At 44.0% G+C, this 26291-nt stretch overlaps 1 protein-coding gene across 1 annotated transcript in view; it reads right to left on the minus strand.

Annotated features, from left to right (window-relative positions):
• Window positions 1-26291, minus strand: part of LOC121537605 (14-3-3 protein epsilon-like) — a 36633-nt gene that overhangs the window by 6170 nt on the left and 4172 nt on the right. Inside the window, exons 2-5 of the mRNA XM_045206976.1 lie at window positions 5060-5259; window positions 4669-4775; window positions 3065-3271; window positions 2402-2538 (exon numbers count right to left, since the gene is read on the minus strand). Coding sequence (XP_045062911.1) covers window positions 2402-2538; window positions 3065-3271; window positions 4669-4775; window positions 5060-5259 — 651 coding nt within the window. The remainder of the gene's footprint in view (window positions 1-2401; window positions 2539-3064; window positions 3272-4668; window positions 4776-5059; window positions 5260-26291) is intronic.

A 26291-nucleotide genomic window follows, 5' to 3' on the forward strand; every position in this document is an offset into this window, starting at 1 on the left:
GAGGGCCCGACGTCCACAGGTGGGGGTTGTGCTTACAGCCCAACACCGTGCAGGACGTTGGCATTTGCCAGAGAACACCAAGATTGGCAAATTCGCCACTGGCGCCCTGTGCTCTTCACAGATGAAAGCAGGTTCACACTGAGCACATGTGACAGACGTGACAGAGTCTGGAGACGCCGTGGAGAACGTTCTGCTGCCTGCAACATCCTCCAGCATGACCGGTTTGGCGGTGGGTCAGTCATGGTGTGGGGTGGCATTTCTTTGGGGGGCCGCACAGCCCTCCATGTGCTCGCCAGAGGTAGCCTGACTGCCATTAGGTACCGAGATGAGATCCTCAGACCCCTTGTGAGACCATATGCTGGTGCGGTTGGCCCTGGGTTCCTCCTAATACAAGACAATGCTACACCTCATGTGGCTGGAGTTTGTCAGCAGTTCCTGCAAGAGGAAGGTATTGATGCTATGGACTGGCCCGCCCGTTCCCCAGACCTGAATCCAATTGAGCACATCTGGGACATCATGTCTCGCTCCATCCACCAACGCCACGTTGCACCACAGACTGTCCAGGAGTTGGCGGATGCTTTAGTCCAGGTCTGGGAGGAGATCCCTCAGGAGGCCATCCGCCACCTCATCAGGAGCATGCCCAGGCGTCGTAGGGAGGTCATACAGGCACGTGGAGGCCACACACACTACTGAGCCTCATTTTGACTTGCTTTAAGGACATTACATCAAAGTTGGATGAGCCTGTAGTGTGGTTTTCCACTTTAATGTTGAGGGTGACTCCAAATCCAGACCTCCATAGGTTGATACATTTTATTTCCATTGATAATTTTTGTGTGATTTTGTTGTCAGCACATTCAACTATGTAAAGAAAAAAGTACTTAATAAGATTATTTCATTCATTCAGATCTAGGATGTGTTGTTAATTTTTTTGAGCAGTGTATAAAGTGTGGTACTCAGTGATGTGTTGTGTTTTCCCCAAACATAACACTTTGTAATCTGGACAAACATTTCTTTTTTTTTGCAGTATTAGTTGCCTTGTTGCAAACAGGATTCTTGTTTTGGAATATTTTTATTCTCTACAGGCTTCAATCTTTTCACTCTGTCATTTAGGTTAGTAACTACAATGTTGATCCATCCTCAGTTCTCATATCACAACCATTAAACTCCATTGGCCTCATGATGAAATCCCTGAGCAGTTTCCTTCTTCTCTGGCAACTGACTTAGGAAGGACGCCTCTATCTTTGTAGCGACTGGGTGTATTGATACACCATGCAAAGCCTAATTAATAACTTCACCATGCTCAAAGGGACATGCAGCTACTGCTTTTTATTTTACCCATCGATCAGTGCCCTTCGAGTGGCATTGAAAAACCTCCTTGGTCTTTGTGGTTGAATCTGTGCTTGAAATTCACAACTCGATTGAGAGACCTTACAGATAATTGTATGTGTGGGGTACAGAGATGGGGTAGTTACTCAAAAATCATGTTAACTAGTATTGAACACGGAATGAGTCCATGCAACTTATTATGCGATTTGTTAAGCACATTTCTTACTCCGGCACTTATTTAGGCTTGCCATAACAAAAAGGTTGAATACTTATTGACTCAAGACATTTCAGCTTTTCATTTTGTATTAATTTCAAAAAATGTTATACAAAACAAAATTTCACTTTGACATTATGGGGTATTGTGTGTAGATCTGTGACACAATCTCAATGTAATACCTTTTATATTCTGGCTGTAACAATAAAATGTGGAAAACTAAAGGGTTGCAAATACTTTCTGAAGGCACTGTATGTGTTTGTGAGAGTCTCAACTTTCCATAGAGGGGTCATATTAGTGTGTAGCCGAAACTGTTCGGACTCCACAGACAGAAGTGGGCAGATCGGTGGTAACGACTTCAGACGAGTCCTGTGACGCTTGTTGGGGTCGAACGGAGAACAACATCGTGTTTGTAAGAATCTCATCTTTCCATAGAGGGGTCATAGTTTTTCTATGCCAAACCGTTCGGACGCTACAAACATTTGTGAAAAGACAAGATTTTCGGGATGTCTCCTGGTCGGACAAAAAAAGTAAAGAAAGGGAGAGAAACAAAGAGAAAGGTGAAAGACTGAAAGAGAATGAGAGGGAGAAAGAGAGACGGAGAGGTGCTTCGGTTAGAGAGGGACAACTGTGCTGAGGGAAGTTAGAGAAAGGGTGGGTGAGGTCAAGTGTACACCGCACCAGTCCAGCAGTCTGTAAAGTCAATAGCTGGAAAACACCCATCCTCTACGTGACCGTGTTTGCTGTCAAGCTGATGTAGCAGAATACTTTTGAACAACACTTAAAAAGAGACGCTGGAGTGTGTTTAGTCTTTCAACTATTGAACTACATATAATAGGTGAAGAAGCACTGAATGCTCACCGTCTCCCTGCATGTCTGAAGTCCATAGTGTAAGGTTGTCGCGTAGCAACTGCATGATGAGCGTGGAGTCCTTGTAGCTCTCCTCGCTCAGCGTGTCCAGTTCTGCAATGGCATCGTCAAATGCCGCCTTCGCCAACCTAAGGGCAGCAGGGTGGGCAGAGCAGGGGGGTCAAAGGTTGGATTTCACGGAGCATCCAAGTCACACATCAACAATGTCCTGGTATGGAATATACAATCAAATGTATTGGTAAAAAAAACAATATTGTATTATTAGGCAGGGCATCAGTTGACTTCTTCAATATACTGTATTGGTGAGACTGTACTGCACGGCCAGTCTGAAAATTTCACCATGGCATGATGCAGCACTAGATATGAGCCCCAAATAATAATCAAATCGGAACTTGTTCTGTTTCTTTGACGATAATACTGAAAGACTGTTTAACGCCTGGTACTGCAGGAAAACGCTGAGTAAGGCATTGCATATAAATCAAGTCTCCTGCTTGTGTATTATTACACCCTCACAATCCCTTTCTACTTGACACATCTGGCAATTGAGTGTAGAGGAGGGAAATGGGTGAGACAGGCGCGTGAAATGAGCGGGGAGAAGAGAGAAGATGAGAGAAGAGTGGGAAGAGAAGACGAGACAGGAGAGAAGGGGCCCACCTGCATGCACGGTCGGGGGAATTGAGAATTTCGTAATAAAATACGGAGAAGTTGAGTGCCAGTCCCAGGCGGATGGGGTGAGTCGGAGGGAGCTCGATCATGGCGATGTCGCTCGCGGCTTTGTAGGCTACCAAACTGTTCTCCGCCGCCTCCTTCCTGTCGTTGCCTGTGGCAAACTCCGCCAGGTACCTGTGGTAGTCTCCCTTCCTGAGGACAGAACGAGACCACGGTTATTTCAACCCCACAAAACAATAAATCCATGGTCTCCTTATGTTAACATAGGACTCTTTTCCTGCAGTATGCACTTCTGCACTGAACTCCCCTACTTGTTAGAGCCCTTGCTTACACCAATCATGTGCTTTTAAATCCTTGTGGGGTAGTGCTAGAGCTGGGACGATATGGACAAAAATCCATATCGCGATACATTTCCTGAATTGATGCGATAACTATAAATAGAACGATAAGTCTATTACCATGTGCACAAGAGGTTTTTTCGTTATGATTCTTTGAACCAGGGGTGTCAAACATATGGCCCGTGGGCCAGATCCAGCTCATGAGGGGGTACAATCCAGCCCGCGGCGGTTTGAGTAAAATAAATATAGGGGAGGGGCACACAAACTCAATATGTGACTCGTTTCAGGAAACTAGGTGTATGTCGCACGTCACTACTTCACAGGAGCAGCATTTGAACGTAAATATTTATTTATTTATCAAAAACACGTTTTTTGGCAGAAATGCCTTCTGGAACATGTGAACTTTCATGTGCTTTAATAACAAACTTGTATTCCATCCATAAATATGAATAAAATGGTTAAATTACGAGCCTAGTTGGTTTAGCCATGGAAAAAGCCAGGAACCTTCCCACTAGCCATGATTGGCTGAGAATGTATTGACTGGACATGTCGGGAGATGAGTTTGGATTGGTCTGCCCGCTTCTGTCTATAACGTGAGCTGTTCAAGTATGTGTTGACAGTCCTTTCTACCATGCCGTTTTTGAAAGATATAAACGTTAGCCATCGAGAACTACAAAAGTTTTGCTACTTTTCTCAACAACATTGATGCCCTGAATTTAGCAGGCGCTATCGACAGATCAGTAGGAAAAAGTGATTGGCTACTTTCTGCACATGCCATGGTCAGTGTGAACCGGAGTGACTTGACAAAGCTGGCCAAACAAGATGTAGCTACAAACAAAACTGAGTTAAATGGTTCCAGTCTGCCGTGAAGCATTCACCCATGTAAGAGTCTAGCTACATGAATGATATCAGCAAAATGTCTGCAATCAGTGATTGGTATGGTCGGTGTCAATCATTTTCGGTTTATTGGCCAAGCTCTAGGTTGCGCACACTTCATGGAAAAGTGTGGAAAACTGAGATGCAGAGTAGCTGTTCTTTCACAGCTCAGATAAGAGGTTTTCCGCTCCGTGTGTGTGTGTGTGTGTGTGTGTGTGTGTGTGTGTGTGTGTGAGAGAGATTTATGAGCGACGGCCACAATGCTGCACTGAGAAGACATGGCAGCCTTTTCTCATGTTACTAGTGCAGTCAGGGCGTAGATATTCATTGATGTGTGCAAAATAGTTAGAAGTTATCTCCCATCCGCAGACGTACATTTTGTAGTAGAAAACCTTTGATTCTCCTGTGTTTGCAGCTGGAATGAGGTGCTTGTCCAGTACATCCAGAATGTCGTTACAGATAGATTTTAGCTCATTCTCCACCTGCAGAGCAAACACACACAACACTAGTTGTCAACAAACTCAAGGAGAAAAGGGAAAAACATCTCACTCAACTTTGAGGTCTCATTTTTACATAACATGACCATTGAATTACCTCTTCAAAATATTAAAAAAGGGCACCAGAGTCTAAACCTCTACTTTGAAAGGAGCCACACACCATCCCTCCGATGCAAAAAGTCTACATTTATTATGTAACTAACATTTTGACAGCAAGCTGCCTTCATCAGGGATTCTACTCTTCTCCTACCGCCGTCCCCGTGGCTCACCGTTTGCCTGTATTCCCGGATCATCTTAAGTTTGTCTTCGCCTCCTTTGTTCTCCTCCTTCTGTTCGAGGCTGCTGATTATCCTCCAGGATGCTCTTCTGGCTCCGATCACGTTTTTATAAGCCACCGACAGCAGGTTCCGCTCTTCCACCGTCAGCTCCACATCCATGCCTGCCACGTTCTTCATGGACTCCACCATTTCTGACAGAGAGAAGAGAGAGAAAAGAAAGAACCTCAACCATCACACCCCGTTTTCAATAAAGGTAGGAACAATCTGTTCTGGAGCTCGTCAGCTTCTTGCTGGCTGCAATAATTACAACATTTAGTCATTTAGCAGACGCTCATATCTAGAGCAACTTAGTTAGTGCATTCCTTTTAACATACAAATAACGAAAAGTATGTGGACACCTGCTTGTTGTACATATCATTCCAAAATCATGGGCATTAGTATGGAGTTGGTTCCCCCTTTGCTGCTATAGCAGCCTTCGCTCTTCTGGGAAGGCTTTCCACTAGATGTTGGAACATTGCTGTGGGGACTTGCTTCCATTCAGCCACAAGAGCAGCTGAGGTTGGGCACTGATGTTGGGCGATTAGGCCTGGCTCGCAGTCGGCGTTCCAATGAATCCCCAAAGGTGTGCGATCGGGTTGAGGTCAGGGCTCTGTGCAGGCCGGTCAAGTTCTTCCGCACCGATCTAGACAAACCATTTCTGTATGGACATCGATTTGTACACAGGGGCATTGTCATGCTGATACAGGAAAGGGCCTTCCGCAAACTGTTGCCATCAAGTTGGAAGCACAGAATCATCTAGAATGTCATTGTATGCTGTAGCATTAAGATTTCCCTTCACAGGATCTAAAGGGCCTAGCCCGAACCATGAAAAACAGCCCCAGACCATTATTCCTCCTCCAATAAACTTTACAGTTGGCACTATGCATTGGGGCAGGTAGCGTTCTCCTGGCATCCGCCAAACCCAGATTAGTTCGTCGGACTGCCAGATGGTGAAGAGTTTTTCATCACTCCAGACAACGCGTTTCCACTGCTCCAGAGTCCAATGGCGGCGAGCTTTCCACCACTCAAGTGGTTGCTTACAGTGGTAGTGAGTGTTGCAACCGAGGACAGACGATTTCTACGCGCTACGTTCTTCAGCACTCGGCGGTCCCGTTCTGTGAGCTTGTGTGGCCTACAACTTTGCGGCTGTGCCGTTGTTGCTCCTAGACATTTCCACTTCACAATAACAGCACTTACATTTTACCAGGGAGCTCTAGCTGGGCAGAACTTTGACGAACTGACTTGTTGGAAAGGTGTCATCCTATGATGATGCCACGTTGAAAGTCACCTGAGCTCTTCACTAAGGCCATACTACTGCCAATGTTTTTCCTATGGAGATTGCATGGCTGTGTGCTCGATTTGATACACCTGTGAGCAACGGGTGTGGCTGAAATAACCGAATCCACTAATTTGAAGGGGTGCCCACATACAATATATATACACAAAATTATCTCAGCCATAGTAAGTACATTCTTCCTCAATAAAGTAGCTATCTGCAAAGTCAGATGTTGTAGAGCATGAACCTGCAGGAGCGAGTCAGTGCTTTGATGTTTTCAGAGAACTAAAGAATGTTGTGTCTAGGGTCACGGCAAGTTCTTCGCACTCTGGAAGGTGGATACCGTGGAGTTGTCAACCGTGATGGAGAGGTCTTGGAGCGGGCAGGCCTTCCCCGGGAGGAAGAGCAGCTCAGTCTTGTCGAGGTTGAGCTTGAGGTGGTGGGCCGACATCCAAGCAGAGATATCTGCCAGGCACCTGGGTGTGCCACCTGGGTGTCAGAAGGGGGGAGGGGGATACCAATCCTATCCACGTCACCTGGTAGGAGCGGCCTGCCAGGTAGGATGCAATCCAAGAGTGTGCAGAGCCTGAAACGCCCCGCCCTGAGAGGGTGGAGAGGAGGATCTGATGGTTCATGGTGTCTAAGGCAGCTGATAGATCTAGGAAGGTGAGAACAGAGGAGAGAGAGTCAGCTTTGGCAGTGAGGAGAGCCTCCGTGACACAGAGAGCAGAGCAGTCTCAGTTGAGTGACCCGCCTTGAAGCCTGACTGGTTAGGGTCAATATCGTTCTGAGAAAGACTGCACGTTCAAGCCTAAAAAAAAAAAGTGATACCGGTCTGAAGTTTGACATCAGAGAGGTGTGTGTTGGTTTCTTGAGGAGGGAAGTGACTCTGGTCTTTTTGAAGTCAGAGGGGATGCAGCCAGTGGTCAGGGAAGTGGGTAGGTTGTCGGGCGGCCAGACCTCACTAGTCGCAGAATTTCATCTGGAGAGAGAGGGGAGGAAGACGTCAAAGCGTGAGTGGGACCAGTGGACTGAATAGGCGGAGTGAATGAGGAGCGGATGTCGTCAACCTTTTTAAAGCGGTTATTTTCAAAGTGTTTGACAAAGTCATTCACACGACAGTCATCAGCACACGACAACATAGGAAATCAGGAAAATCAAGATTTTGGCTAGGAGATAGGTCAGTTTCTATTACGCATGGATGGAGGTTAATGTCTGGAAAGCAAGAATTCCTGACGAATTACATCCCTGACTGAGACTAACATGTCAGGAAGCACACAGCAGTATTTATTTAACCACATTTATAGCCACTGTGACAGAAATTATAGGGGTTCAAGGGTTTGTTGGTGGTTGTGAGTTTAATTAGCAAGTCTTTTGGGCGGCACCAACCAAACTTGTTAGTGTAAGTAAAGATTGCCTACCTGAAACTGGGGCTGAAATGTGTCAACGTAGAACGTAGCATTTGAACAGGGACACTAACTGTCTCATACGCCGAGTGTGTGAATGAGTCAAAATGAGGAATGAACTGAACGCAAGTGGGTCATTCGATGGGGTAGACGGCGTTAACGAGGACACTTGCTGCACTTATGAATCAATCTACAAATTTGCAAATAGCCACTCCCACTGTTCAGTACTAGCCTATAAGAAAGCTCACCACAAGAGGTTACAAAGCCATTACCGAATGCCATTCCTATAGCCTAAAAACGCATCAAATTAATATTTGTTTTCATACTCGCATAAGTTGTAGCTTAGACCCTACTTTACATACTCTGAGGTTGTGTTGTGCCCTCTATCGGTTGAGACCAGGGGAGGACGACTGCCCCCTCTCATTGAAGCCACAGAAGTTCAAGGCCGACTGCGGTACTGCAGGCATTGTTAGCAGAAAACAGGATCCCCATTATAGAATGGAAAAATGGTCAATCTTGATGTGAACAAAAACAATTTTGAAGACAATCATGGTGCCAATAATTGCCTCTAATACACCAGATATATGTCCTTGAACCGATTATTAAAAACAAACACAAAATAAAAATAAAGAATCGCACACAGAAGTTAAGGATAATTTAGTTGCAGTACCACGGTGGGCCTTCAACTTGAGTTACTCAATGAGAGGAGGCAGCACTGAGCTAACCTGAAACGTCAATTTGTGAAGTAGCTCAATCTGCGTATTTAATGTCTCCATGAGACGCCATCTTAACCGACTTTAGATGGCTTCAATGCGCTATTGAGTCTAAACATAGGAATGAATGGTGTCACGTGATCGATGGATTTGTCCATTCATACTGTATATACAGTCATTGGTTGAGACACCATGCTCATGAATACAGATCACCGCAATTTGGCTGGTACACAATTGAAGCTGAATAAATGTTACCTTTTAATTACTACCACAAAGATGGCCACCAGTCCACCCACCGTCAAAGGTCAATTTAAAATGGTAATGTCTATTCTATTATCTATATTTCTATGAATATGTTTCTTATGGAGGATTGACAGTAGAATTTAAAACAGATTCCTATTCAAGTACACTATATATATACAAAAGTATGTGGACACCCCTTCAACGGGTGTGGCTATTTCAGCCACACCCGTTGCTGACAGGTGTATAAAATCGGGCACACAAGCCATGCCAATCTCCATAGACAAATATTGGCAGTAGAATGGCCTTACTGAAGAGCTCAAGGACTTTCAGCGTGGCACCGTCATAGGATGCCACATTCCCAACAAGTCAGTTTGTAAATTTTCTGCCGTGCTAGAGCTGCCCTAATCAACTGTAAGTGCTGTTGTTGTGAAGTGGAAACATCTAGGAGCAACAACTTCTCAGCCGCGAAGTGGTAGGCCACACAAGCTCACAGAATGGGACCGCCGAGTGCTGAAGCGTGTACAACGTAAAAATCGTCTGTGCTTGGTTGCAACACTCACTACCACTGTAAGCAACCACTTGAGTGGTGTAAAGCTCGCCGCCATTGGACTCTGGAGCAGTGGAAACGCGTTGTCTGGAGTGATGAAAAACTCTTCACCATCTGGCAGTCCGACGAACTAATCTGGGTTTGGCGGATGCCAGGAGAACGCTACCTGCCCCAATGCATAGTGCCAACTGTAAAGTTTATTGGAGGAGGAATAATGGTCTGGGGATGTTTTTCATGGTTCAGGCTAGGCCCTTTAGATCCTGTGAAGGGAAATCTTAACGCTACAGCACACAACGACATTCTAGATGATTCTGTGCTTCTAACTTTGTGGCAACAGTTTGGGGAAGGCGATTTCCTGTTTCAGCATGACAATGCCCTAGTGCACAAAGCAAGGTCCATACAGAAATGGTTTGTTAAGATCGGTGTGGAACTTGACTGGCCTGCACAGAGCCCTGACCTCAACCCCATCGAACACCTTTGGGATGAATTGGAACGCCGACTGCGAGCCAGGCCTAATCACCCAACATCAGTGCCCGACCTCACTAACGCTATTGTGGCTGAACAGAAGCAAGTCGCCGCAGCTATGTTGCAACATCTAGTGGAAAGCCTTCCCAGGAGAGTCAAGGCTGTTATAGCAGCAAAGGGGGGACCAACTCCATGATTTTGGAATGAGATGTACGACGAGCAGGTGTCCACATACTTTTGGCCATGTAGTGTACCCTCTTTCCTCAACATAAAAAAAAGGAGCTCATTGTGGACTACAGGAGACAGGGCTGCAGTGGAGGGGCGTGCAAGTCACAGAGGACCTGAAATGGTCCCACCAACCGACACTGTGGTGAAGATAGCGCAACTGCGCCTTTACAACCTCAGGCTGCTGATGGAATTCGGCATGGACCCCCAAGACCCTCACGAACTTCTATAGATGCACCATTGAGAGCATTCTGTCAGGCTGCATCACCGTCTGGTACGGCAACTGTACTGCCCTCACCCGAATGGCCCTGCAGAGGGTGGTGCGGTCAGCCACGCTTCACCGGGGGCAGGCTGTCTGCCCTCCAGGACACTTACAGCACTCAGTGTCAAAGGAAGGCCAAGAAGATCATCAAGGACCTCAGCCACCCGAGTCATGGTCTGTTCAGATCTAGTAGAAAGAGACAGTACATGTGCATCAAAGCCGGGACCGAAAGACTAAAAAACAGCTTCTATCTCCAGGCCATCAGACTGTTGAACAGCCATCTCTTGTAGTAATTTAGAATAGTAAGTAGTTCTCCTGTAGTAACAGACAAAGATAGACTAATTCACAAAACACACAAACCTCATACACACGCAGACTCCGTATTCACATACAGTGCCTTCGGAAAGTATTCAGACCCCTTGATTTTTCCCACATTTTGGTACGTTACAGCCTTATTCTAAAATGGATTAAACGTGATTCTTTTTTCACAATCTTCACATAATACCCCATAATGACAAAGCGAAAACAGTTTAGAAATGTATTACAAATTTAAACAAATAGCTTATTTACATAAGTATTCAGACCCTTTGCTATGAGACTCGAAATTGAGCTCAGGTTCATCCTGTTTCTATTGATCATCCTTGAGATATTTCTACAACTTGGAGTTCACCTGTGGTAAATTCAATTGAATGGACTTGATTTGGAAAGGCACACAACTGTTTATCTAAAGGTCCCACTGTTGACAGTGCATGTCAGAGCAAAAACCAATCCACGAGGTCGAAGGAATCGTCCGTAGAGCTCCGAGACGGGATTGTGTCAAGGCACAGATCTGGGGAAGGGTACCAAAACATTTCTGCAGCATTGGAAGGTCCCCAAGAACACAGTGGCCTCCATCATTCTTAAATGGAAGAAGTTTGGAACCACCAAGACCAAGACTCAAACTGAGCAATCGGGGTAGAAGGGTCAGGGAAGTGACAAAGAACCCGATGGTCACTCTGACAGACCTCCAGCGTTCCTCTGTGGAGATGAGAGCACCTTCCAGAAGGACAACCATCTCTGCAGCACTGCACCAATCAGGCCTTTATGGTAGAGTGGCAGACTGAAGCCACTCCTCGGTAAAACGCACGACAGCCCGCTTGAAGTTTGCCAAAAGGCAACTAAAGGACTCTCAGACCATGAGAAACAAGATTCTCTGGTTTGATGTAACCAATATTGAACTCTTTGGCCTGAATGCCAAGCGTCACATCTGGAGGAAACCTGGCACCATCCCTACAGTGAAGAACGGTGGTGGCAACAACATGTTGTGGGGATGTTTTCAGCGGCAGGGAGACTAGTCAGGATCAAGGCAAAGAAGAATGGAGAAAAGTACAGAGATCCTTGATGAAAACCTGCTCCAGAGCACTCAGGACCTCCGACTGGGGCGAAGGTTCACCTTCCAACAGGACAACGACCCTAAGGAAACAGCCAAGACAACGCAGGAGTGGCTTTGGGACAAGTCTCTGAATGTCCTTGAGTGGCCCAGCCAGAGCCCGGACTTGAACCCGATCAAACATCTCTGGAGAGACCTGTAAATAGCTGTGCAGCAACGCTCCCCATCACACCTGACAGAGCTTGAGAGGATCTGCAGAGAAGAATGGGAGAAACTCCCCAAATACAGGTGTTCCAAGCTTGTAGCGTCATACCAAAGAAGACTTGATGCTGTAATCACTGCCAAAGGTGCTTCTACAAAATACTTTGTAAAGGGTCTGAATACTTATAATGATCAAAATGATCAACTTGGAATAGCAAACAATGTGCCATTGGAACACAGGACTGCTGGTTGCTGATAATGGGCCACTGTACGCCTATGTATATTCCATTTTTTTTAAATAAGCCTTTTCCAGCTACAATAGCCATTTACAACGTTAACAATGTCTACACTGTATTTCTGATCAATTTGATGTTATTTTAATGGACAAAAAAATTGCTTTTCTTTCAAAAACAAGGAAATGTCTAAGTGACCCCAAACTTTTGAACGGTAGTGTATAAACATATACACACACACATATACACACATATACAGTTGAAGTCGGAAGTTTACATACACTTAGGTTGGAGTCATTAAAACTCATTTTTCAACCACTCCACACATTTCTTGTTAACAAACTATAGTTTTGGCAAGTCTGTTAGGACATCTACTTTGTGCATGACACACATAATTTTTCCAACAATTGATTACGGACAGATTATTTCACTCTATCACAATTCCAGTGGGTCAGAAGTTTACATACACTAAGTTGACTGTGCCTTTAAACAGTTTGGAAAATTCCAGAAAATGATGTCATGGCTTTAGAACCTTCTGACAGGCTAATTGACATAATTTGAGTCAATTGGAGGTGTACCTGTAGATGTATTTCAAGGCCTACCTTCAAACTCAGTGCCTCTTTGCTTGACATCATGGGAAAATCAAAAGATATCAGCCAAGACCCCAGTAAAAAAAATTGTAGACCTCCACAAGTCTGGTTCATCCTTGGGAGCAATTTCCAAACGCCTGAAGGTACCACGTTCTTCTGTACAAACAATAGTACGCAAGTATAAACACCATGGGACCACGCAGCTGTCATACCGCTCAGGAAGGAGAACGTACTTTAGTGCGAAAAGTGCAAATCAATCCCAGAACAACAGCAAAGGACCTTGTGAAGATGCTGGAGGAAACAGGTACAAAAGTATCTACAGTGGGGAGAACAAGTATTTGATACACTGCCGATTTTGCAGGTTTTCCTACTTACAAAGCATGTAGAGGTCTGTAATGTTTATCATAGGTACACTTCAACTGTGAGAGACGGAATCTAAAACAAAAATCCAGAAAATCACATTGTATGATTTTTAAGTAATTAATTTGCATTATATTGCATGACATAAGTATTTGATCACCTACCAACCAGTAAGAATTCCGACTCTCACAGACCTGTTAGTTTTTCTTTAAGAAGCCCTCCTGTACTCCACTCATTACTTGTATTAACTGCACCTGTTTGAACTCGTTACCTGTATAAAAGACACCTGTCCACACACTCAATCAAACAGACTCCAACCTCTCCACAATGGCCAAGACCAGAGAGCTGTGTAAAATTGTAGACCTGCACAAGGCTGGGGTGGCCTACAGGACAATAGGCAAGCAGCTTGGTGAGAAGGCAACAACTGTTGGCGCAATTATTAGAAAATGGAAGAAGTTCAAGATGACGGTCAATCACCCTCGGTCTGGGGCTCCATGCAAGTTCTCACCTCGTGGGGCATCAATGATCATGAGGAAGATGAGGGATCAGCCCAGAACTACACGGCAGGACCTGGTCAATGACCTGAAGAGAGCTGGGACCACAGTCTCAAAGAAAACCATTAGTAACACACTACGCCGTCATGGACAAAATCCTGCAGCGCACGCAAGGTCCCCCTGCTCAGGCCAGCGCATGTCCAGGCCAGTCTGAAGTTTGCCAATGACCACCTGGATGGTCCAGAGGAGGAATGGGAGAAGGTCATGTGGTCTGATGAGACAAAAATAGAGCTTTTTGGTCTAAACTCCACTCGCCGTGTTTGGAGGAAGAAGAAGGATGAGTACAACCCCAAGAACACCATCCCAACCGTGAAGCATGGAGGTGGAAACATCATTCTTTGGGGATTGTTTTCTGCAAAGGGGATAGGACGACTGCACCGTATTGAGGGGAGGATGGATGGGGCCATGTATCGCGAGATCTTGGCCAACAACCTCCTTCCCTCAGTAAGAGCATTGAAGATGGGTCGTGGCTGCGTCTTCCAGCATGACAACGACCCGAAACACACAGCCAGGGAAACTAAGGAGTGGCTCCGTAAGAAGCATCTCAAGGTCCTGGAGTGGCCTAGCCAGTCTCCAGACCTGAACCCAATAGAAAATCTTTGGAGGGAGCTGAAAGTCTGTATTGCCCAGCGACAGCCCCGAAACCTGCAGGATCTGGAGAAGATCTGTATGGAGGAGTGGGCCAAAATCCCTGCTGCAGTGTGCGCAAACCTGGTCAAGACCTACAGGAAACGTATGATCTCTGTAATTGCAAACAAAGGTTTCTGTACCAAATATTATGTTCTGCTTTTCTGATGTATCAAATACTTATGTCATGCAAATTAATTACTTAAAGATCATACAATGTGATTTTCTGGATTTTTGTTTTAGATTCCGTCTCTCACAGTTGAAGTGTACCTATGATAAAAGTTACAGACCTCTACGTGCTTTGTAAGTAGGAAAACCTGCAAAATCAGCAGTGTATCAAATACTTGTTCTCTCCACTGTATATCCACAGTAAAACGAGTCCTATATCGACAACCTGAAAGGCCACTCAGCAAGGAAGAAGCCACTGCTCCAAAACCGCCATAAAAAAGCCAGACTACGGTTTGCCACTGCACATGGGGACAAAGATTGTACTTTTTGGAGAAATGTCCTCTGGTCTGATGAAAACAAAATAGAACTGTTTGGCCATAATGACCATCGTTATGTTTGGAGGAAAAAGGGGGGACTTGCATGCCGACGAACACCATCCCAACCGTGAAGAACGGGGGTGGCAGCATCATGCTGTGGGGGTGCTTTGCTGCAGGAGGGACTGGTGCACTTCACAAAATAGATGGCATCATGACCATACTTCCAAAGTTGTGGCAAAATGGCTTAAGGACAACAAAGTCAAGATATTGGAGTGTTCATCACAAAGCCCTGACCTCAATCCTATAGAACATTTGTGGGCAGAACTGAAAAGGCGTGTGCGAGCAAGGAGGCCTACAAACCTGACTCAGTTACACCAGCTCTGTCAGGAGGAATGGGCCAAAATTCACCCAACTTATTGTGGGAAGCTTGTGGAAGGCTACCCGTAACGATTGACCCAAGTTATACAATTTAAAGGCAATGCTACCAAATTCTAATTGAGTGTATGTAAACTTCTGACCCACTGGGAATGTGATGAAAGAAATAAAAGCTCTCTCCTATTAGGAAGGCCCTCAAAATTGTCAAAGACTCCAGCCACCCTAGTCATAGACTGTTCTCTCTGCTACCGCACGGCAAGCAGTACCGGAGTGCCAAGTCTAGGTCCAAAAGACTTCTCAACAGCTTCTACCCCCAAGCCATAAGACTCCTGAACAGCTAATCATGGCTACCCGGACTATTTGCACTGCCCCCACCCCATCCTTTTTTACGCTGCTGCTACTCTGTTAAGTATTTATGCATAGTCACTTTAACTCTACCCACATGTACATATTACCTCAACTACCTCAACTAGCCGGTGCCCCCGCACATTGACTCTGCAACGGTACCCCCCTGTATATATAGCCTCCCTACTGTCACTTTATTTTACTTCTGCTCTTTTTTTTCTCAACACTTTTTTTGTTGTTTTATTTTTACTTTTTTTGTTTAAAATAAATGCACTGTTGGTTAAGGGCTGTAAGTAAGCATTTCACTGTAATGTCTGCACCTGTTGTATTCGGCGCATGTGACCAATACAATTTGATTTGATTTGATTATTCTGACATTTCACATTCTTAAAATAAAGTGGTGATCCTAACTGACCTAAGACAGGGAATTTTTACTAGGATTAAATGTCAGGAATTGTGAAACTGAGTTTAAATGTATATGGTTAAGGTGTATGTAAACTTCCGACTTCAACTGTATATACACACACATACATACATACATACATACATACACACACACACACACGTCAAATCGGAGGGCCTGTTGTCTGGACCTCTTGCAGTCTATATGGGTGCCACAGGGTTCAATTCTCGGGCTGACTCTATTCTCTGTGTATATCAATGATGTCGCTCTTGCTGCTGGTGACTCTCAGATCCACCTCTACGCAGACGACACCATTTTGTATACATCTGGCCCTTCATTGGACACTGTGTTAACAAACCTCCAAACGAGCTTCAATGCCATACAACACTCCTTCCGTGGCCTCCAACTGCTCTTAAACACTAGTAAAACTAAATGTATGCTCTTCAATCGAACGCTGCTTGCACCCGCCTGCCCGACCAGAATCACTACTCTCGGCGAGTCTGACTTAGAATATGTGGACAACTACATTACCTAGGTGTCTGGTTAGACCGTAAACTCTCCTTCCAGACTCACATTAAGCATCTCCAATCCAAAGCTAAATCTACAATCGGCTTCCTATTTCGCACCAAAGACTCCTTCACTCATGCTGCTAAACATGCCCTTGTAAAACTGATTATCCTACCGATCCTTGACTTCGGCGATGTCATTTACAAAATAGCTTCCAACACTCTACTCAGCAAATTGGATATAGTCTATCACAGTGCCATCTGTTTTGCCACCAAAGCCCCATATACTACCCACCATTGTGACCTGTACGCTCTCGTTGACTGGCTCCAGGTCATCTATAAATCACTTATAGGCAAATCCCCGCCTTAGCTCATTGGTCACCATAGCAACACCCACCCGTAGTATGCATTCCAGCAGGAATCTCTCACTGGTCATCCCCAAAGCCAACACATCCTTTGGCCGCCATTCCTTCCAGTTCTCTGCTGCAAATGACTGGAACAAACTGCAAAAAAACTCTGAAGCTGGAGACACTTATCTCCCTCACTATCTTTAAGCATCAGTTGTCAGCGCAGTTTACCGATCACTGCACCTGTACACAGCCCATCTGTAATTAGCCCACCAAACGACCTCATATTGTTATTTAAATTGTTATTTATTTTGCTAATTTGCACCCCAGTATCTCTATTTGCACATCATCTTCTGCACATCTATCACGCCAGTGTTAATACTAAATTATAATTATTTTGCACTATGGTCTATTTATTGCCTTACCTCCATAACATACTACATTTGCACACACTGTACATAGATTTTCTATTGTGTTATTGACTGTACGTTTTGTTTATTCCATATGTAACTCTGTTGTTGTTGTTGTTTTTAAAATCGCACTGCTTTGCTTTATCTTGGCCAGGTCGCAGTTGTAAATGAGAACTTGTTCACCTGGTTAAATAAAGGTTAAATAAAAAAATATATATACACACACACACACACACACACATATACATTGTAGAATAATAGTGAAGACATCAAAACTATGAAATAATACATATGGAATCATGTAGTAACCAAAAAAGTGTTAAACAAATGAAAAATATATTTGAGATTTTTCAAACAGCCACCCTTTGCCTTGATGACAGCTTTGCACACACTTGGCATTCCAGAGAATCTTGTTTCTCATGGTCATAGTCCTTTAGGTGCCTTTTGGCAAACTCCAAGAGAGCCGTCATGTGCCTTTTACTGAGGAGTAGCTTCCATCTGGACACTACCATAAAGGCCTGATTGGTGGAGTGCTGCAGAGATGGTTGTCCTTCTGGAAGGTGCTCCCATCTCCACAGAGGAACTCTGGAGCTCTGTCAGAGTGACTAAGGCCTTTCTCCCCCGATTGCTCAGTTTGGCCGGGCGGCCAGCTCTAGGAAGAGTCTTGGTGGTTCCAAACTTCTTCCATTTAAGAATGATGGAGGCCACTGTGTTCTTGGGGACCTTCAATGCTGCAGAAATGTGTTGGTCTGTGCCTTGACACAATCTTCGACCTCATGGCTTGGTTTTTGCTCTGACATGCACTGTCAACTGTGGGACCTTATATAGACAGGTGTGTGCCTTTCTGAATAATGTCCAATCAATTGAATTTACCACAGGTGGACTCCAATCAAGTTGTAGAAACAACTCAAGGATGATAAATGTTAACAGGATGCACCCGAGATCAATTTCGATTTTTATTTTATTTTTATAATAAATTTGCAAACAATTCAAAAAACCTGTTTTCACTTTGTCATGGGGTATTGTGTGTAGATTGACGAAGGAAAATGATACACTTAATCCATTTTAGAATAAGGCTGTTATGTACCAAAATATGGAAAAAATCAAGGGGTCTAAATCCTTTCCGTAAGCACTGTATATAGACATTAAGCACTGGACCGTTTCCTTTATATGGTCTTTCACACTGTGTATTCACATAATGTATTCTTCCTTTCCCTTTCATATAGGCCTAGCTCATTCTAATACATATACTATTGCATTTTTGTTACACCGTTCATACACAGTGTATTTATATACTGGATTAAATACTGTATTCTTATTCATATACTCTATTCTTCACATAGGTCATTCTAATATAAAGTCATCATAAAAAGAAATGTCCTCTCACTGTGAACTGCGTTTATTTTTAGCAAACCTAACAGAAATTGAATAATGTGTCCCTGAACAAGGGGGGTCAAAATCTAAAGTAACAGTCAGTATCTGGTGTGGCCACCAGCTGCATTAAGTACTGCAGTGCATCTCCTCATGGACTGCACCAGATTTACTGACATTCCTGTCTTGCAGGAAATCACGCACAGAACGAGCAGTATGGCTGGTGGCATTGTCATGCTGGAGGGTCAGGATGAGCCTGCAGGAAGGGTAACACATGAGGGAGGATGATGTCTTCCCTGTAACGCACAGCATTGAGATTGCCTGCAATGACAACAAGCTCTGTCCGATGATGCTGTGACACACCACCCCAGACCATGACGGACCCTCCACCTCCAAATCGATCCCACTCCAGAGTACAGGGCTCGGTGTAACTAACGCTCATTCCTTCGACGATAAACGCGAATCCGACCATCACCCCTGGTGAGACAAAACCGCGACTTGTCAGTGAAGAGCACTTTTTGCCAGTCCTGTCTGGTCCAGCGACGGCGACGTTGTTGCCGGTGATGTCTGGTGAGGCCCTGCCTTACAACAGGCCTACAAGCCCTCAGTCCAGCCTCTCTCAGCCTATTGCAGACAGTCTGAGCACTGATGGAGGGATTGTGCGTTCCTGGTGTAACTCTGGCAGTTGTTGTTGCCATCCTGTACCTGTCCCGCAGGTGTGATGTTCGGATGTACCGATCCTGTGCAGGTGTTGTTACACATGGTCTGCCACTGCGAGGACAATCAGCTGTCCGTCCTGTCTCCCTGTAGCGCTGTCTTAGGCGTCTCACAGTACGGACATTGCAATTTATTGCCCTGGCCACATCTGCAGTCCTCATGCCTCCTTGCAGCTTGCCTAAGGCACGTTCACGCAGATGAGCAGGGACCCTGGGCATCTTTCTTTTGGTGTCTTTTCAGAGTCAGTAGAAAGGCCTCTTTAGTGTCCTAAGTTTTTATAACTGTGACCTTAATTGCCAATGGTCTGTAAGCTGTTAGTGTCTTAACGACTGTTCCACAGGTGCATGTTCATGGTTCATTGAACAAGCATGGGAAACAGTGTTTAAACCCTTTACAATGAAGATCTGTGAAGTTATTTGGATTTTACAAATTAGCTTTGAAAGACAGGGTCCTGAAAAAGGGACGTTTCTTTTTTTGCTGAGTTTATCTACTACTGTACATTGCATTTTTTTATACTGTATATATATATATATATACACACACACACACACACACAGCCTGTATTTATATACCGGATTCTTGAAATAGCTCACTTTAATATATTTACTGCTGTACATATTCTTAGTATATATTTTGGTGTATGTACACAGATTGCATTTGGATTACTGATAGTGTTATTTGGGTTGTTAACTGGATTGGTCCTGACATTCATGATTTCTTGTCTTTCAGTTTTTGATAACTTTTTTGTGTAATAATCAGATAGTCAATGTTAATGACCATTTTTATTTAAATAACATTTCGAAATTATCAAATTATTTGACAACCCTGTTTGTAAGCTTTTAAATTATATCAATCTCAGCCCTTTATCGTTTCTTGTGATGAAAACATTGAGGTCTCATGGTATGGTACGCAAAATACAGTATGTAAACTTTGAGCACCATCTCTTGAATGTTTTGCCATTCAGGTCTAAAAAGTCACTTTCTGAGCACTCCTACAAATGGGCAAATATGTATGGAAGGATTCGTTCAATCAAAAGGGGTGCTTGTCAAAAAGTGATTGAATTCAAATGGATTTATCCTCAATCCAAGCGGTTCACTGTGTTTTCATACACAATGACTTTCAGGTGGGATCACATAGGCCAACTACAGTCACAGAACAGGGTCTCTTGGCACATCTCTTCCATATTTAGATGTATAACGAGATTAGATGCACACCTTGAAAGGTTCCTGTCATCACCAGCTCTCTTAATGGAGTGTCTGGGGAGTTGCCAGCGTAGACGGGGGACTTGATGCAAACCTGCATTACCGCTAGATGGACGTAGCCGTGGGAGTAGAGCCCAGCTGGCTGCTGAGCCAAAGACTAGAGGAGTGTCTCGGAATTCTAGAAACTTCCCTCATAGAATGTCGTCGAATTCAGTACTGCGTCAGTGTCCGAGTCTGGGAGATTTGAGTAAAATAACTTGGGGTTCTTGTCCAGAAAACGCAGTAATCAATAGACACCATTACAGGGCTGGTGTAATCACAGTGAGGAAACTTGCAGGGGGGAGAGCCTTTCACATTTAAATGATACACCAGTAAATCAGATCAAGGAAAATGACGGGAGCTGTGCAGCTGTCCAGTATGGGTGTTATAATACAGTAAGTGGTTACAACAGAAGGTCTTAGCTAGAGCAGAAATATTGTTCGTAATAATTCCAGCATAACATATTACCATACTAGGCCTATAGCCCACATGTTAGGCCTATATGTTTACAGTTACACAACACCATAATATTGCTTGATAAGAATGCTTATGGGACTGAGGGGGAACCCCAGAAAGCGTGGGGTCTTGCTCTGTGTGTGACCCTGCCGGTGCATAAAAATCATCAGAGTACTGCCATGCTGTACACAGACAGGCAGCACTGGAGCACAGTGTGTGCCATACATAGAGCCTATGACTTCTAGAGACAGTGTACCTACAGCAGCCAATGGCAGATCTGCATAAAGCATGCTGCGGAAACTCGATGCTCAACTGTCAGCGCCCAGGAAGAGCAGCAGCACTACAGTATCTCTGCAGCAGAAAAACACTGAGCCATGGCTTTGATCAGTGGACTAGGGCCGTCCTCAGACACACTCAGTGACCCCTCTATGGATTGACATCAAATGTAAAGGAAGGTAGGGGAAAGGAAACAAGATTTCTTCTAATAAAATATAAGGCGAGGCACAACAGGTGAAATTTATGCATCAACTTAACAATAGAGATTTATGAGTATTTTGGTCCTTTAAAAATATATTGTTTTTCATGAAATTTGATGATATTCGGATGAAACCAGATCAAAGTATGATGACCGAAGAATGAAAAATTGCTGTTGCATCTAGATTGATAAAGTTTTATCATAAAGTTACTTGTCCCCTCCCCCATGTCAAAGACTTGGATTCAGGGAGGCGGGATTATTAAGGGCATAGGGTGACGTCACCCTAACTCATTTTAATACACCAATGGTAACATGGTATTTTTTACCTAATTTAAATAAGTACCGCCTTGTAACCAACATCGCTAGATTTGCTTGTAGGGTGTCAGCAAATATAAAAGTTTACACTATTCATCTATGGCAAAGATACTTATATGTTTACCCTTTCATCTATGTCTGATGTTAGCTAGTTACTGGCTAGCCAAGTCTTCAGCCAGCATGGAACAAAGGAGGGGGAAGGGTCATTCAAAACTCTGACGAAGATGTCATGTCAACACATCCGTCAGTGCTGCTGTGAATCGTATCACAAGAGACATGCCATACGGGAGATGTATAAAACATTGCCATCATTCATGCAATTTCAATGTAGTTTGAGTTACTTTGTGTATCTCCAAATTTGCTTGAGATGATTTTACTGCAACACTGCATCCAAGTTTCTTGACATAGGCGTTTCAAAGAGATGTCAGTCAAGGCGAGCTCATGAATATAAGCTTACCACCCATCAGCTTGTCTTTTCAAACTTCCCGGTAGTTAGCCATGAGAGAAAGTACTAACATTTTTAGCATTTCTATCCCCAAAAATAGTATGGGTAATATTTTAATCACTCAAAATGTTATTTTACATGGGAATCAGAATGAATGTTTGGGACCTTTAAAAGGTAGACTCAGCTAAATGACGTTGCCACGAGCAGCACCGCAGATATTCAGACGATCGAGATGCAAGACTTCGCTCTCACACAGCCGTACAGCGCAGTGGTCTAAGGCACTGCATCGCAGTGCTAGCTGTGCCACTAGAGATCCTGGTTCGATTCCAGGCTCTGTTGTAGCCGGCCGCGACCGGGAGACCCATGGGGCGCGCATAATTGGCCCTGCGTCATCCAGGGTAGGGGAGGGAATGGCCAGCAGGGATGTAGCTCAGTTGGTAGAGCATGGCGTTTGCAACGCCAGGGTTGTGGGTTCAATTCTCACGGGGGGGCAGTATGAAAAATAAAATAATGTATGCACTCACTAACTGTAAGTCGCTCTGGATAAGAGCGTCTGCTAAATGACTAAAATGTAAATGTAAAATGTACACAGTATTTGCACATGTGCATGGGTTCGCTTCACAGCGCAGTAGCCAGGACACCAAAACAGCGGAGAAGTTGAGCCTCGCGCTACTATGCGGTTTACTTTCTGCATCTACGTCATATCGCTGAGTCTACCTTTAACATTAGTACTTTCAAAAACAAACTTTTGTTTATCATGCTATTGTCATAAAAATTATGGATTTTAAAATCACATTAAAATGGACATAAATCCATAATTTCAAAGTTCACTACATGTAATCATACATAATTTAAAAGCCCATTTCATTAAGAATGTTACAAACTGAAATACATGTAGTAACTTTTAAGAGATCGTGATTGGGTCTAAATAGGCATTTGGTCCGCTAAATTCATTGTTCTTTAACTGCCAATTCCCGAAAGTCAGACGCTTCCCACACGCCAACTAATTACTCTTCAGAAGCATCTGCATTTAGCACATTTGTGGTTATACTTAAATATATTATCCAGTCCTGTATAGAGGGAATTGTTGATATGTTGTAAAATGTTGATTCTGATAACAATTGTTGGAAATATGTATCAAAAATGCTGTTTATGTACATGTCTTTAGTATTTTACAGATAGAAAGTCTAAAAAAGTATATATCCACCATCTGCTCTATACGTGTCTGGTCCTGGAGTGTCTTAACAAAATTATACCAAAACATGTATGCTGACTTCATCCAGTGTCCAGAAAACTGGATTTGCGGTATATGCAAAGATGTGCATATTTAATGAGATTTGCAGTTGTAGTACAAAAAGTGTTATATTGGTGTCTATATTAAACTGGTAAAAGTTAATTGTGATATGATTAAGGGGGGGGACCTTAATGCCTCGCCTTAATGTAGAAATGTCATGTCTGTGTGGGGGACCCAGGTGATCGAGAACACATGAAGAAAAGGAAGATCTCAGCTAGTTTTAATGAACAGGACTCTCACCAGCTGGCCTTCCATACATGTGTGGAAGCAGAACATCTTACTATAGTGTTCAGCTACACTGCTGCCCTGATTAGCACGACTCGACATAATCAAATTAACATGAGGACTGCAAGAACAATTGGGGTGTCTATATAAAAATACATTCTGTGAACTGTTCTATCTAAACCCATCAAGCAAAAAAGAGGAATACTACTCAGTCTCCGGGGAAAGAAGAGAACAGGCGTGACTGAGATGTGTTGGTGGGAGGGGTGTTACCACCACCATTACGACAATGCATTGGAATGTGTTCAGGTCTGTTGAGTGACACAAGGACTGCTGAGCCCTGCCTCCCGCTGTGGCTGGAGACAGTGTATAAGTGCACTTCCTCAAAGAAGAGGAACTAAGGAGGGGAGGGAGGAAAAGGTAAGAGAGCAGTCTTTGCAAAGATCCCCACTAAACAGGCAGCCCCTGTCTGATCCATTTGCACACACACACACAGGGGCTGGATGACTCGCCTGAGCTGGAGAGAGAGGGGTTACGTAAGAGAGTGGCGCACTGGTGCTTCTCGTCTCCTCCTGTCCCTTGGTCCCCATGTCAGGGGGGCTGCATAGGCACACAACTCCCCCTCTCTCTGGTATGGCTTGACCCCAGCTGCACTATCCGCCTTGCACATTCCTCTGTGCCAAAGGGGGCTCCAGGAGAAGTGGCCTGTTCCACAGCAGGCCTGCAGGGGGGAATCATCCAGGCTCTGAGTGGCCCGGCCCCTCCAGGGGATTGTCCCCTTTCAGGAGGCCTAACGACAGGAGGGGTGGGTGGTGTTGGCTAGAGCTGGTAGGAGACAGTATCCTGTTTTATAGCAGGGCAAAAGAGACCAGAGAAGAGACTGCATGGCCCATGTGTAGCACTGCTGATCTTTGATATCAAAATCTAGAAAACTAAAATCAGGTACTACTACAGCACTTAATGGTATGCCTTGGTATAGGCCACTTCTCAGCAATACCGCAGTCATGTTAAATGGGGAAATTAAAATAAAATGGAATTAACAAGGCATTTAATGCATCTTCCTCTACATTCATCATCATGGGAAAGTCTTTGCCTAGATCAGTCGGCATACTTTATGAACTGGATCATCAGAGTGGTAGAGTTCAGATCATTCAAGCACTAATAAGTGAGAGGTAAAAAAAAAAGCACAGTTATTTTATGTTATATCGTCTCGTTTTGACAATATTGCAATATTTATGCGCTAGTTGGCTGTACCTGCACCCTTATTAAATATGGAGGCAATTTGTTTTCATCACTTTTACTTCAATGACTAATCAAAACTCATTATCATGGCTCTGCAAGAGATATGTGAGCAATATGTTTGGAACATCGAATCACAATAAAATCACAGTATCGAATTGTAATACATATAGAATCTCAATACATATCAGCACCGTGGTAATATAGTATCGTATGGTCCCTGGCAATTCACAGCCCTATTCAAGATGCACGAGAACACTCGTCAAGCAAAGATGCTGATATGCTACAGAGAAAGCATTCTGTCCAAAAGTAATTCAGAAGGATCCACTCAAAAAGGAAGCTTGAAGGACCACTTCAGCATAATGGGGCACTAACAACAGGCATCAATGTCTGGGGATAGGGAGCCCAAATGTGTAGCGACATCCACTGAGGAAGGAGACATTGCAATCATAGAATTTGATTTGTGGCCAGTATTCGGTCAAACTTATGCCATAGTAATATGCCACTGAAGCGTGTTGACTTGTTTACAGTGTAAACAAAGACATCTAGCCCTTTCATACATTTTGGAAAATGGATGTGCCATTTCATGCAGCATTCCCAGTGTCCATGCTTTTTCAGAAGAATACCTCTCGTCTTGGGTATAATTATCTTAGTAAACTCAACTCTGTCCATATATACACTGAGTGTACAAAACATTTCCATGACATACTGACCAGGTGAATACGGGGGAAAAGCTATGATCCCTTATTGATGTCACTTGTTAAATCCACTTTAATGTATACCCAACAAGAATATAAATGCAACAATTTCAAAGATTTTACTGAGTTACAGTTCATATGGGCCACAATGGGCCTCAGGATCACGTCACAGTATTTCTGTGCATTCAAATTGCCATCGATATAATGCAACTGTGTTCGTTGTCCGTAGCTTATGCCTGCCCATACCATAACCTCACCGCCACCATGGGCACTCTGTTCACAACGTTGACATCAGCAAACCGCTCGTCCACACGACGCCATACACGTGGTCTGCGGTTGTGAAGCCGGTTGGACGTACTGCCAAATTCTCTAATACGACGCTTATGGTACAGAAGTTCGCATTCAATTCTCTGGCAACAGCTCTGGTGGACATTCCTGCAGTAAGCATGCCAATTGCATACTCCCTCAAAACTTGAGACGTCTGTGGCATTGTGTTGTGTGACAAAACTGCACATTTTAGAGTGGCCTTTTATTGACGCCAGCACAAAGTGCACCTGTGTAATGATCATGCTTTTTAATCAGCTTCTTGATAGCCACACCTGTCAGGTGGATGGATTATCTTGGCAAAGGAGAAATGCTCACTAAAAATAAGCGTTTTGTGCATATGGAAAATTTCTAGGATCTTATTTCAGCTGATGAAACATGGGCTTTAAATGTTGCGTTTACATTTTTGTTCAGTGTAGATGAAGAGGAGACATGTTAAAGAACG

This window comes from Coregonus clupeaformis, chromosome 24, assembly GCF_020615455.1.
Source record: "Coregonus clupeaformis isolate EN_2021a chromosome 24, ASM2061545v1, whole genome shotgun sequence".
NCBI lineage: Eukaryota > Metazoa > Chordata > Actinopteri > Salmoniformes > Salmonidae > Coregonus > Coregonus clupeaformis.